The sequence below is a fragment of the Salmo salar genome, chromosome 22 (assembly GCF_965601325.2).
Source record: "Salmo salar chromosome 22, fSalSal1, whole genome shotgun sequence".
NCBI lineage: Eukaryota > Metazoa > Chordata > Actinopteri > Salmoniformes > Salmonidae > Salmo > Salmo salar.
Genome location: NC_138312.1, coordinates 53696704 through 53712583, shown reverse-complemented (window position 1 = coordinate 53712583; position 15880 = coordinate 53696704). Strand labels below are relative to the sequence as shown.

General features: G+C 42.1%; 1 protein-coding gene across 1 annotated transcript in view; it reads left to right on the top strand.

Moving 5' to 3' along the window:
- LOC106583688 (vesicle-associated membrane protein-associated protein B) overlaps positions 1–15880 on the top strand; it is a 52440-nt gene that overhangs the window by 19552 nt on the left and 17008 nt on the right. Inside the window, exon 3 of the mRNA XM_014168183.3 lies at positions 9015–9118. Within this exon, the coding sequence (XP_014023658.1) occupies positions 9015–9118 (104 nt within the window). The remainder of the gene's footprint in view (positions 1–9014; positions 9119–15880) is intronic.

Below are 15880 nucleotides of genomic sequence, written 5' to 3'. Positions count from 1 at the left end.
ACAAATCAAAATTGATTATACATTTTTCAAAGTAGCCACCCTTGAGCTGATGACATCTTTGAACTCTCTTGGCATTCTCTATACCAGCTTCACCTGGAAGGATTTTCCAACAGTCTCGATGGAGTAGTTCCCACATATGCTGAGCACTTGTTGGCTGCTTTTCCTTCACTCTGCGGTCCAACTCATCCCAAACCATCTCAATTGGGTTGAGGTCGGGTGATTGTGGAGGCCAGGTCATCTGATGCAGCACTTCTTCACTCTCCTTCTTGGTCAAATAGCCATTACACAGCCTGGAGATGTGTTGGGTTATTGTCCTGTTGAAAAACAAATGATAGTCCCACTAAGCACATACCAGATGGGATGGCGTATCGCTGCAGAATGCTGTGGTAGCCATGTTGGTTATGTGTGCCTTGAATTCTAAATAAATCACAGACAGTTTCACCAGCAAAGCACCATCACACCTCCTCCATGCTTCACGGTGGGAACAACACATGCAGGGATCATCCGTTCACCTACTCTGCGTCTCACAAAGACACAGCGGTTGGAACCAAAAATCTCAAATTTGGACTCATCAGACCAAAGGACAGATTTCCACCGGTCTAATGTACATTGCTCGTGTTTCTTGGCCCAAGAAATCTCTTTTCTATTTTAATTGTAATTTTATTTTTTCACCTTTATTTAACCAGGTAAGCCAGTTGAGAACAAGTTCTCATTTACCTCATTTACCTGGCCAAGATAAAGCAAAGCAGTGGGACACAAACAACACAGTTACACATGGGATAAACAAACATACAGTCAATAACACAATAGAAGAATCTATATACAGTGTGTGCAAATGTAGTAAGATCAGGGAGGTAAGGCAATAAATAAGCCATAGTGTCAAAATATTTACAGTTTAGCAATTAAACACTGGAGTGATAGATGTGTAAAAGATGAATATGCAAGTAGAGATACTGGGGTGCAAAGGAGCAAAGAAATAAATAACAATATGGGGATGAGGTAGTTGGGTGGGCTATTTACAGATGGGCTGTGTACAGGTGCAATGATCGGTAAGCTGCTCTGACAGCTGATGCTAAAAGTTAGTGAGGGAGATATAAGACTCCAGCTTTAGTGATTTTTGCAATTCGTTCCAGTCATCGGCAGCAGAGAACTGGAAGGAAAGGCAGCCAAATGAGGAGTTGGCTTTGCGGATGACCAGTGAAATATACCTGCTGGAGCGCGTGCTACGGGTGGGTGCTGCTATGGTGACCAGTGAGCTGAGATAAGGCGACGCTTTACCTAGCAAAGGTTTATAGATGACCTGGAGCCAGTGGGTTTGGCGACGAACATGAAGTGAGGGCCAGCCAACGAGAGCATACAGGTCGCAGTGGTGGGTAGTATATGGGGCATTGGTGACAAAACAGATGGCGCTGTGATAGACTACATCCAATTTGCTGAGTAGAGTGTTGGAGGCGATTTTGTAAATGACATCGCCGAAGTCAAGGATTGGTAGGATAATTAGTTTTACGAGGGTATGTTTGACAGCATGAGTGAAGGATGCTTTGTTGCGAAATAGGAAGCCGATTCTAGATTTAATTTTGGATTGGAGATGCTTACCTCTAGACGTTCCGCTAGCGGAACACCTGCTCCAATATCCAATGATAGGCGTGGCGCGAATTACAAATTCCTCAAAAATACAAAAACTTCAATTTTTCAAACATATGTCTATTTTACAGCATTTTAAAGACAAGACTCTCCTTTATCTAACCACACTGTCCGATTTCAAAAAGGCTTTACAGCGAAAGCAAAACATTAGATTATGTCAGCAGAGTACCCAGCCAGAAATAATCAGACACCCATTTTTCAAGCTAGCATATAATGTCACAAAAAACAAAACCACAGCTAAATGCAGCACTAACCTTTGATGATCTTCATCAGATGACAACCCTAGGACATTATGTTATACAATACATGCATGTTTTGTTCAATCAAGTTCATATTTATATCAAAAACCAGCTTTTTACATTAGCATGTGACGTTCAGAACTAGCATTCCCACCGAACACTTCCGGTGAATTTACTAAATTACTCACGATAAACGTTCACAAAAAACATAATTATTTTAAGAATTATAGATACAGAACTCCTTTGTGCAATCGAGGTGTCCGATTTTAAAATAGCTTTTCGGTGAAAGCACATTTTGCAATATTCTGAGTACATAGCCCGGCATCATGGGCTAGCTATTTAGACACCCAGCAAGTTTAGCCTTCACCAAACTCCGATTTACTATTAGAAAAGTTTGATTACCTTTGGTGTTCTTCGTCAGAATGCACTCCCAGGACTGCTACTTCAATAACAAATGTTGGTTTGGTTCAAAATAATCCATTGTTATATCCAAATAGCGGCGTTTTGTTCGTGCGTTCAAGACACTATCCGAAGTGTAAATAAGGGTCACGCGCATGATGCATTTCGTGACAAAAAAATTCTAAATATTCCATTACCGTACTTCGAAGCATGTCAACCGCTGTTTAAAATCAATTTTTATGCCATTTCTCGTAAAAAAGCGATAATATTCCGACCGGGAGTGGTGGTTTTCGTTCAAAGATAAAACATGGAGTCCACTCGTGCACGAGCCTGAGTCTCACAGTACTGTGACCAGCCACTATCCAAACGCGCTACTGTTTTTCAGCCAGAGCCTGCAAAGCCACGATTCAGCTTTTTGCCGACTTCTGAGAGCCCATGGTAGCCGTAGGAAGTGTCACGTAACAGCAGAGATCCCCTGTAATGGATAGAGATAATCAAGAAGGCCAAGAAATTGTCAGACAGGGCACTTCCTGCATGGAATCTTCTCAGGTTTTGGCCTGCCAAACGAGTTCTGTTATACTCACAGACACCATTCAAACAGTTTTAGAAACTTTGGAGTGTTTTCTATCCACAGCTAATAATTATATGCATATTCTAGTTTCTGGGCAGGAGTAATAATCAGATTAAATCAGGTACGTTTTTTATCCGGCTGTGAAAATACTGCCCCCTAGCCATAACAGGTTAATGTGAGTCTGGAAGGAGAGTTTACAGTCTAACCAGACACCTAGGTATTTGTAGTTGCCCACAAATTCTAAGTAAGAACCGTCCAGAGTAGTGAAGCTAGGCGGGCGGGTGCGGGCAGCGATCGGTTGAGAGCATGCATTTAGTTTTACTTGCTTTTAAGAGCAGTTGGAGGCCACAGAAGGAGTGTTATGGCATTGAAGCTCGTTTGGAGGTTATTTAACACAGTGTCCAAAGAAGGGCCAGATGTATACAGAATGGTGTCGTCTGCGTAGAGGTGGATCAGAGAATCACCAGCAGCAAAAGCGACATCATTGATGTATACAGAGAAAGGAGTCGGCCCGAGAATTGAACCCTGTGGCACACCCATAGAGACTGCCAGAGGTCCGGACAACAGGCCCTCCAATTTGACACACTGAACTCTATCTGAGAAGTAGTTGGTGAACCAGGCGAGGCAGTCATTTGAGATACCAAGGCTGTTGAGTCTGCCGATAAGAATGTGGTGATTGACAGAGTCGAAAGCCTTGGCCAGGTCGATGAAGACGACTGCACAGTATTGTCTTTTATCGATGGCGGTTATGATGTCGTTTAGGACCTTGAGCGTGGCTGACCAGCTCGGAAACCAGATTGCATAGCGGAGAAGGTACGGTGGGATTCAAAATGGTCGAGGATCTGTTTAACTTAGCTTTCGAAGACTTTAGAAAGGCAGGGTAGGATAGATATAGGTCTGTAACAGTTTGGGTCTAGAGGTTCTCCCCCATTGATGAGAGGGATGACCGCGGCAGCTTTCCAATCTTTAGGGATCTCAGACGATACGAAAGAGAGTTTGAACAGGATAGTAATAGGGGTGAAACAATTACGGCAGATAATTTTAGAATGACAGGGTCCAGATTGTCTAGCCCAGCTGATTTGTAGAGGTCCATATTTTGCAGCTCTTTCAGAACATCAGCTATCTGGATTTGGGTGAAGGAGAAATAGGGGAGGCTTGGGCAAGTTGCTGTGGGGGGTGCAGAGCTGTTGACTGGGGTAGCCAGGTGGAAAGCATGGCCATCCGTAGAAAAATGCTTTTTAAATTCTCGATTATCGTAGATTTATCGGTGGTGACAGTGTTTCCTAGCCTCAGAGCAGTGGGCAGCTGGGAGGAGGTGCTCTTATTCTCCATGGACTTTAGTGTCCCAGAACTTTTTGGAGTTCGTGCTACAGGATGGTGTCCTTTAGCAAGGGTTTGGGAAAGGGTGATACTTAGTAGTGGTTTCTTTGTGGCAATTCGACCATGAAGGCCTGATTTCATGCAGTCTCCTGAACAGTTGATGTTGAGATGTGTCTGTTACTTGAACTCTTTGAAGCATTTATGTGGGCTGCAATTTCTGATGCTGGTATCTCTAATGAACTTATCCTCTTCAGCAGAGGTAACTCTGGGTCTTCCTTTCCTGTGGCGGACCTCATGAGAACCAGTTTCATCATAGCGCTTGATGGTTTTTGCGACTGCACTTGAAGAAACCTTCAAAGTTCTTGACATTTTTCAGACTGACTGACCTTCATGTCTTAAGAGTAAGCTGTCATCAAGGCAAAGGGTGGCTACTTTAAATAATCTCAAATATAAATATATTTTGATTTTATTTGTTTAACAATTTTTTGGTTACTACATGATTCAATATGTGTTATTTCATAGTTTTGATGTCTTGACTATTATTCTACAATGTAGAAAATAGTAAAAATAAAGAAAAACCCTTGAATGAGTAGGTGTGTCCAAACTTTTGACTGGTACTGTATAACTTTAACCCTTTTCAACAGAAGTCTGTCTAAGTAATGGAACTTCCTTACAGAATTAGCATGCAAGTTATTTAAAACATGGGTTTGAATGTTGTTATAAGTGTGCTGGCGCATTCAAACAATGATAAAATGAAAGGTACTTGCCATTTTAACCATTGTCCATGTAACAGACCATTTACACTTTTGGGGCAAGTGACCACGACCTTTGGGCAAGTAAAACATTAACTGTACTTGCCCGATGGGCAAGTGCCTTTGAGAGCTTAATGGTAACCCCTGCGGTAATATACATTCTCTTCACCACATCAAGCCCACTAATAAACAGCTAGACAGCAGGAGAGCATAGAAAAATGACGGATAGAGAAATGCTTTTGGGCAGATTGTGACAGGGAGGCAATATAACCCATTTTCAGTGTGGCCCTCCGGACCACCTCGGTGAAGACCAAAATTGTGACATCCCTGCACCTCTTAGAATCAAATCATTGGAGCAATAATGTGTACAGGATGTATTTATGTAAAGTATTTTGTCAAATCAGTTGAGAAGTCCAGGCAGTTCTGCAGAATAGTATGCTTTCTGTTGGCTAGAGATAGAGTTCTCTCTGCCCCCCTTGGACCAACAGCTGTGTTCTCACCCCGGGACTGCTCTTTGAGGGAGACAGGACCTGGCTAGAGTTTCCTGGGTCCACTAACATGGCTATTTGCTGCCACCGGCTCCATTTTCACTGGCTGGATTCGGTGCCAGGCCACACTTCGAGTCACCAAGGGAGTCTGTAGTGGGCGACATAGAACCCCGGGTTCAGACAGCCACAGCCCTTCTCCAACAGAGGCTTTTCTCTCTAATTGTAAACAGAGCAGCACAAAAGGCAATGTGGAAATTCACTTTGCCTAGACCGAAAGGGAAAACTTTGCCTAGACCGAAAGGGAACACTTTGCCAAAGGATATCTAAAATCCCTAATGTGTCATTTGCAGGCTTAGTTGGAGACACACACTGTGCTTTTGAAGCTTAGGTTAACCCCCGCAAAACGTTATATGTTAAACGCACACCACAGAGATGCTCAACTTGATTGGTATTGTGCTGCTGTTCTATGGGAAAATATTAGTGATGGGGGGGATCGATACAGTTACATATTGCGACATGTTTTCAGCACTTTTTATTTCCAACTAATTTTCTGTTTTCTCTTTCTTTTCATGCTCTCTCTTGTCCCTCTGCAACAGCCATATAGTGAGCAATATGTTTGTAACATCAAATCGCAATACAATCGCAGTATCGAATCGCAATACATATAGAATCGTGAGAATTGCAATACGTATCGTATCAGCACCTAAGTATCGTGCTAATATCGTATCGTGAGGTCCCTGGCAATTCCCACCCCCAGAAACTATGGAGCTCTCGAAAGCACCGAGAGGGGCCTTATGTCAACAAATTGAAGGAGTTTTAAGCCCTCAAGACATTTCAACATTCTATAGAAAAAGCTTAGGCAATTCCTTTCCTTACGGCTCGCCAATGTTTTGCCAACTTTTTCCTCAGGACACATTATTGTTCCACATTATTGTTATGAGAGATCCAATCTCCTGATCAAGGAGGAGATCAGTATCTAGAGTGATGAAGTTGCTTAATGAATCATCTCACTCCATTTGGATGGGACATTACTTGGAAGGAAGAAATATCCACAACTCTAATGCTCACCAGCGGTTTATTGAGATGGTGTGTTTCAAGAAACCACTAAGGAACATTACAGAGTTTGGGATATTTCTTCTTGAACTCCATATGAATTATTGCTATACAGTACAAATGGAAATTCAATCAATTTCTTAACTCTTGAAACCACACAATCCTTAGTTAAGCTAACAATATAATTTCTGCGCAATACTTCTTCCACTTAGGGGACCCCTTTTTAGTTTAAGGGCACTTTCAGAGGCAAAAGTTCTATATATACTAATCTCTACTGGAATGCTGGAAGTAGCCTATAGGCCTACGATACGATCCTATCACTATAGCTTTGAGTGCTTGGGGCCCTTGTTCTCTCAGTCTATCACTATAGCGTTCAGAGTGCTTGGGGCCCTTGTTCTCTCAGTCATAGCTTGTGCTATTTAGCAGTAGTCATGGCCTCCCTCGGTCTTTCCTTTGTGAATGGATCCACTAGCAGACTGAGGTTGATATGGATAATAATTCCATAGTTTAGCCCCCAGGGACCCAAATATTTAAGCACTCCCAACTCTCCTTCTTCTAATAGCTCTATTTAATCACAACCAGTAAGGAAAAACTAGCAAATTATTGTCTAATGTTTTACTACAATTAACTTCTCTGAATATTAGGAACGTTATCGCCCATATGAAGGTGTCCATAATATATCACACAGGATAAAAAGGAGCTCTGTCAGGACCGGTTTAGTTATGTCATTCAAAGCGTGTGAGTTTAAAGAAATATTTTTTGACAAATTTGGGACTTATTTTAGGTTATTTAATGACCCTCAAAGAACGTACATGCTTTCCTTCCCTTTGGACCCACGGTGGATGGCTGAGCAAATTGGGTCTGACTGCAACAGGATGTCAATCTGTTTCAGCCGTCTGTTTCTGGTTTGCAATATTGAACTTGCTTGATTGCCGTAATGGCGTACAAGAACACTTGTGAAGTTTTTTTGTACTCCGGAGAGAATTGGCATGTGCCATATACGAGAGCCGTCCTAGTTCGCCACATCTGAGAGCGCTAGCACTGGCTTTGAAATGAAGAGGTCATTTGTTTTGAATGAAAGTTAGCCATAGCTCCCCCGAAAGCACTCCCACAGTCGGCATTGATGTTAAATGCGCAGCCCTTTGAGTCCAAACGTGCTCCTCTTAAAACAGTAATGAATATGAGGAAAAAGATTACCCATCAATACCCATTTTATTCCCTGCCAGAGCAGTTGAGACGCCGACATAAGAAAGTGATCATTGTAAATCATTTGAACAGCTTGAAAATACCTTTTGGTCATTGGAATGACATCAAATAACACTTGATTGGATGATGTGACGAGACGATGGGTAAAATAATATTCAGACACACCTGTTTTTTATTAGGGCAATTTGTAATGTTAAAGTGAAAAACATTGAAGCTGTTAGAAAAAAATGACACTGGTGGGGAGTTATGTAGATCCGTCAATGTTTTGCAGTCATGGTAACATGAATATGTTACATTCCAAATGGCACCCTATTCCCTTTATAGTGCACTACTTTTGGTCAGGGCCCTTTATGCGCTATAAAAGGAATAGGGTACCACATTGTTTATCGTTTTGAATACTTGTTAAATCTCCTTCAAATCCGAGTACTTCAACTGAAACACAGAATTAGGAGAATGTGCTGACAAAAGCACGCATTTTATTGAAGTTGAAGGTAGTTCCGCGAGTGATTGCTAACTAGCGTTAGCGCAATGAATGGGAGTCTGTGGAAGTCTGATCCCATAGACTACCAGTCATTGCGCTAACGCTAGTTAGCAACTTCCAACAAACTGCACGCAGAGACATCTAATTGCCAAAATCTCGCACTATCCCTGTAACGCTCATTGACTTTGAACATGCACATTTTCAACAGTCATATTCTTTTCACCCACCAATGAAGTTGTATGCCTGCCCTGATTCTGAATAGAATCATTGATTTACAGTGGGGGGGGAAAGTATTTAGTCAGCCACCAATTGTGCAAGTTCTCCCACTTAAAAAGATGAGAGAGGCCTGTAATTTTCATCATAGGTACACGTCAACTATGACAGACAAAATGAGAAAAAAAAACAGAAAATCACATTGTAGGATTTTTTATGAATTTATTTGCAAATTATGGTGGAAAATAAGTATTTAAGTGGAAGAACTTGCACAATTGGTGGCTGACTAAATACCTTTTTGCCCCACTGTATGAGTCAACAAAAATAGCTGTAATCTTAACTATAGGATAATGACAGCTAGAGACGACCAAGTGACAGACAACTTTGCTATTGTCTGGAAAGGGATCATATATATATATATATATATATATAAGCACTACTCCGCTATAGAGGCGCTCTGCTGTCCCAAAGCTCATAGACCTAGGGCAAACCATAGCAAAACATTTAGAAATGCAAAACGAAAGTCAGGGTTTCTTAATTGACAGGTCGAAACAGTCCTCTCCTCTTTCAGGTTTCTTCAGTTTGGTGCCTAAGGAACACAATTCTGTATGTATATTTATGGTTCTTTCTGCTGTGCCCTTCTCCCAGTGATGCTGCAGCCTTTCGACTACGACCCCAACGAGAAAAGCAAACACAAGTTCATGGTGCAGTCCATGCTGGCTCCCCCCGAAATGACAGACATGGAGGGAGTGGTGAGTGTGTCCCGTCACCATCCTCTCACTCTCACACTCACTCTCACACACACGCATACTATAGAAGAAATTGCACCAATATGAAAATCTGGGCCATTAATTATAGCATAGATATTTTTACCTGAACACATCTGCTGATATGACTAATATATTGTGCATACCTGACAATTATCTGCCAATACCAACATGACGAATATATTGTGCATTTCTAACAATTATCTGACAATACCAATATGACTATCCCCACGTCTCAAGTTGACCACCATCATTCCTGTTCCCAAGAACTCTTAAGGCTTCATGCCAACATGACTACCACCCTGCAGCACTCACATCTGTAATCATGAAGTGCTTTGAAAGGCCGGTCATGGCACACATCAACTACATTATCCCAGATACGCTAGACCCACTCCAATTTGCATACCGCCCCAACAGATCCATAGACGATACAATCTCAATTGCTCTCCACACTGCCCTCTCCCACCTGGACAAGAGGAATACCTGTGAGATTGCTGTTCCTCGACTACAGCTCAGCGTTTAGCACCATAGTGCCCTTCAAGCTCGTCACCAAGCTCGGGACCCTGGGACTGAATACGTCCCTCTGCAACTGTATCCTGGACAACCTGACGGGCCGGTAGGCAACAACACAACCGTCACGCTGACCCTTGACCCGGGGGCCCCCCAGGGGTGGGTGCTTAGCCCCCTCCTGTATTTCCTGTTTACCCACGACTGCGTGGCTAAGCACGACTCCAACACCATCATCAAGTTTGCTGACGACACGACGGTGGTAGACCTGATCACCAACAGCAATGAGACAGCCTACAGGGAGGAGGTCAGAGAACTGGCAGCATGGTGCCAGGACAACAACCTCTCACTCAACGTCAATACGACAAAGGCACAGACGTCAATTCAACGTCTATTCCACGTTGGTTCAACGTATTTTCATTGAAATGACGTGGAAAAAACATTGATTCAACCAGTGTGTGCCCAGTGGGGAGCTGATCGTGAACTTCAGGAAATAGGGGCGGGTGCACACCCCCATCCACATCAACTGGGCCACAGTGAAGAGGGTCAAGAGCTTCAAGTTCTTCTGTGTCCACATCACTGAGGACTTATCATGGTTCTCTCACACCAGTACAGTCGTAAAGAAGGCACGTCAACCCCATTTTTCTCCCTCAGGAGGCTGAAATGATTTGGCACGGCCCCTCAGATCCTGCTGCGCCATCGAGAGCATCCTGACTGGTTGTATCACTGTCTGGTATGGCAACTGCACCGCCCTCAACCAGAGGGCCCTATACAGGGTGGTGCGGACGGCCCAGCGCATCACTGGGGGTGAGCCGCCAGCCATCCAGGACATACATGCCAGGCGGTAACTGAGAAAGGCACGAAAAATGGCCAAAGTCTCCAGCCCCCCAAGACATGGACTGTTCTCCATGCTCCCGTCCGGCAGGCGCAACCAGTGCATCAAGGCTCAGACAAATAGACACCAACATTAGACTCCTAAACAGACTCCTAAACAGCTTCAATCCCCCGACCATACGAGTGTTAAATGGCTAACAACTACTGTTCCCTCTCCACCCTGACTCTCCCACAGACTATCCACATATCTCTACCCACTCAGACACAACCTACACTGCTGCTAAAATGATTATTGATTAGATGTATTACTCCATTACGCTGCTGTCCATTGATTATTGATTGCCATTACCAATTCCCATTACCAATAGTATTGATCTATTTATTCTGCTACTGGTCACTAGTACTCCTGTTTACATGTATACACTACCGGTCAAAAGTTTTAAAACACCTACTCATTCAAGGGTTTTTATTTTATTTTTACTATTTTCTACATTGTATAATAATAGTGAAGACATCAAAACTATGAAATAGCACATATGGAATCATGTAGTAACCAAAGAAGTGTTAAACAAATCAGAATATATTTTATATTTGAGATTCTTCAAATAGCCGCCCGTTGCCTTGATGACAGCTTTGCACACTCTTGGCATTCTCTCAACCAGCTTCACCTGGAATGCTTTTCCAACAGTCTTGAAGGAGTTCCCAGATATGCTGAGCACTTGTTGGCAGCTTTTCCTTCACTCTGTGTCCGACTCATCCCAAATCTCAATTGGGTTAAGGTGGAGGATTGTAGAGGCCAGGTCATCTGAAGCAGCACTTACACCGCCTGGAGGTGTGTTGGGTCATTGTCCTGTTGAAAACAAATTATAGTCCCACTAAGCGCAAACCAGATAGAATGGCGTATCGCTGCAGAATGCTGTGGTAGCCATGCTGGTTAACCTCTTGGGGCTAGGTGGGACGCTAGCGTGCCACCTGTGGTGCACTCCATCAACAGCAGGTGCATTTCAAGAGCGGCAAATTTGAATCCAAATAAATGTCAAAATTCAAATTTTTCAAAAATACAACTATGTTACACCATTTGAAAGATAAACATCTCCTTAATCTAACCACGTTTTACGATTTCAAAAAGGTTTTACGGCGAAAGCATAAATTTAGAGTATGTTAGGACAGTACATTTACAAGAGTTGTGTGTAATGTTTTGTCAAGTCAAAGACAGGGTCACCAAAACCATAAAACCAGCTAAAATGATACACTAACCTTTTACAATCTCCATCAGATGACACTCCTAGGACATTATGTTAGACAATGCATGCATTTTTAGTTCTATCAAGTTCATATTTATATACAAAAACAGCGTTTTACTATGGCATTGATGTTGAGGAAATCGTTTCCCTCCAATAACCGGCAGTCAAGTCAGCGTCACAAATTAAATAATTAAAATTAGAAAACATTGGTAAAATATTATATTGTCATTTAAAGAATTATAGATTTACATCTTTTGAACGCAATCAACTTGCCAGATTTAAAAATAACCTTACTGGGAAATCACACTTTGCAATAATCTGAGCACTGTGCCCAGAAAAATACGCGTTGCGATACAGACTAGACGTCATGTTGGGGAGATCTAAAATCGAAAATACTATGTAAATAATCCATTACCTTTGATTCTCTTCATCAGATGTCACTTCCAGGTATCACAGGTCCATAACGAATGTAGTTTTGTTCAAAAAAGCTCATCATTTATGTCCAAAAATCTCCGTCTTGTTAGCACATGATGTAAGCCAGCCGGACTTCTCGTCATGAACGAGGGGAAAAAATATATTTCCGTTCGTTCAAACATGTCAAACGTTGTATAGCATAAATCATTAGGGCCTTTTTTAACCAGAACATGAATAATATTCAAGGTGGACGAATGCATAGCCTTTTATAACGTATTGGAACGAGGGTACCCAACATGAAGTAGCGCGCCAGGTGTCTAATGGGACATCACCGTTCCATGGCTCTTGTTCGGTCAGATCTCCCTCCAGAAGACTCAAAACACTTTGTAAAGGCTGGTGACATCTAGTGGAAGCAATAGGAAGTGCCAAAATATTCCTAAACCCCTGTGTTTTTCAATGGGATAGGTTTAAAATCAATACAACACATCAGGTATCCACTTCCTGTCAGAAAATGTCTCAGGGTTTTGCCTGCCAAATGAGTTCTGTTATACTCACAGACACCATTCAAACAGTTTTGGAAACTTTAGAGTGTTTTCTATCCATATATAATAAGTATATGCATATTCTAGTTACTGGGTAGGATTAGTAACCAGATTAAATCGGGTACATTTTTTTTATCCAGACGTGCAAATGCTGCCCCCTAGACCCAACAGGTTAAGTGTGCCTTGAATTCTAAATAGATAACAGACAGTGTAACCAGCAAAGCACCATCACACCTCCTCCTCCATGCTTCACGGAGATTATCCGTTCACCCACACCGTGTCTCACAAAGACACGGCGGAACCAAAAATCTCCAATTTGGACTCCAGACCAAAGGAAACATTTCCACCGGTCTAATGTCCATTGCTTGTGTTTCTTGGCCCAAGTATTTTTTTCGTACTGATGTTCTTTTAGTAGTGGTTTCTTTGCAGCAATCCAGCCATGAAGGCCTGATTCACACAGTCTCCTCTGAACAGTTGATGTGTCTGTTACTTGAACTTTGTGAAGCATTCATTAGGGATGACATTTCTGAGGCTGTTAACTCTAATGAACTTATCCTCTGCAGCAGAGGCAACTCTGGGTCTTCCATTCCTGTGGCGGTCCTCATGAGAGCCAGTTTTATCATAGCGCTTGATGGTTTTTGCAAGTGCACTTGAAGAAACTTTCGAAGTTCTTGACATTTTTCAGATTGACCAACCTTCATGTCTTAAAGTAATGATGGACTGTCATTTCTCTTTGCTTATTTGAGCAGTTCTTGCCATAATATGGACTTGGTCTTTTACCAAATAGTTTTTTTTTCTGTATACCACCCCTACCTTGTCACAACACAACCGATTGGCTCAAACACATTAAGAAGGAAACAAATTCCACAAATTCACTTTTAATTGAAATGCATTCCAAGTGACTACCTCATGAAGCTGGTTGAGAGAATGCCAAGAGTGTGCAAAGCTGTCATCAAGGCAAAGGGTGGCTACTTTGAAGAATCTCAAATATAAAATATATTTTGATTTGTTTAACACTTTTTTGGATATTACATGATTCCATATATGTTATTTTATAGTTTTGATGTCTTCACTATTATTCTACAATGTAGAAAATAGTAAAAATAAAGAAAAACCCATCAGTAGGTGTTCTAAAACTTCTGACTGCTTGTGTATATTACCACTAGTATATTACCATACATATTTATATATTCCTTCTACCAGTCACTTTTCAGCCCTGTTGACATGTATATCCTACTACCAGTCACTTTTTATGTATAAACACACGTCAACCACTCCAGTACCCATACACATTGAATAAGGTACTGACCTGTATATACAACCACTCCAGTATCCCTGCACATTGAATAAGGTTCTGACCTGTATATACAACCACTCCAGTACCCATACACATTGAATAAGGTACTGACCTGTATATACAACCACTCCAGTACCCATGCACATTGAATAAAGTACTGACCTGTATATACAACCACTCCAGTATCCCTGCACATTGAATAAGGTACTGACACTGACCTGTATATACAACCACTCCAGTACCCATGCACATTGAATAAGGTACTGACCTGTATATACAACCACTCCAGTACCCATGCACACTGAATAAGGTACTGACCTGTATATACAACCACTCCAGTATCCCTGCACATTGAATAAGGTACTGGTACTGACCTGTATATACAACCACTCCAGTACCCATGCACATTGAATAAGGTTCTGACCTGTATATACAACCACTCCAGTACCCCTGCACATTGAATAAGGTACTGGTACTGACCTGTATATACAACCACTCCAGTACCCATGCACATTGAATAAGGTACTGGTACTGACCTGTATATACAACCACTCCAGTACCCATACACATTGAATAAGGTACTGACCTGTATATACAACCACTCCAGTATCCCTGCACATTGAATAAGGTACTGACACTGACCTGTATATACAACCACTCCAGTACCCATGCACTCTGAATAAGGTACTGACCAGTATATACAACCACTCCAGTACCCATGCACATTGAATAAGGTACTGACCTGTATATACAACCTCTCCAGTACCCATGCACATTGAATAAGGTTCTGACCTGTATATACAACCACTCCAGTACCCCTGCACATTGAATAAGGTACTGACACTGACCTGTATATACAACCACTCCAGTACCCCTGCACATTGAATAAGGTACTGGTACTGACCTGTATATACAACCACTCCAGTACCCATACACATTGAATAAGGTACTGACCTGTATATACAACCACTCCAGTATCCCTGCACATTGAATAAGGTTCTGACCTGTATATACAACCACTCCAGTATCCCTGCACATTGAATAAGGTACTGGTACTGACCTGTATATACAACCACTCCAGTACCCATGCACATTGAATAAGGTACTGACACTGACCTGTATATACAACCACTCCAGTATCCCTGCACATTGAATAAGGTACTGGTACTGACCAGTATATACAACCACTCCAGTACCCATGCACATTGAATAAGGTACTGACCTGTATATACAACCACTCCAGTACCCATACACATTGAATAAGGTACTGACCTGTATATACAACCACTCCAGTATCCCTGCACATTGATTAAGGTACTGACCTGTATATACAACCAGTCCAGTATCCCTGCACATTGAATAAGGTACTGACACTGACCTGTATATACAACCACTCCAGTATCCCTGCACATTGAATAAGGTACTGACACTGACCTGTATATACAACCACTCCAGTACCCATGCACTCTGAATAAGGTACTGACCAGTATATACAACCACTCCAGTACCCATGCACATTGAATAAGGTACTGACCTGTATATACAACCACTCCAGTACCCATGCACATTGAATAAGGTTCTGACCTGTATATACAACCACTCCAGTACCCCTGCACATTGAATAAGGTACTGACACTGACCTGTATATACAACCACTCCAGTATCCCTGCACATTGAATAAGGTTCTGACCTGTATATACAACCACTCCAGTATCCCTGCACATTGAATAAGGTACTGGTACTGACCTGTATATACAACCACTCCAGTACCTATGCACATTGAATAAGGTACTGACACTGACCTGTATATACAACCACTCCAGTATCCCTGCACATTGAATAAGGTACTGGTACTGACCAGTATATACAACCACTCCAGTACCCATGCACATTGAATAAGGTACTGACC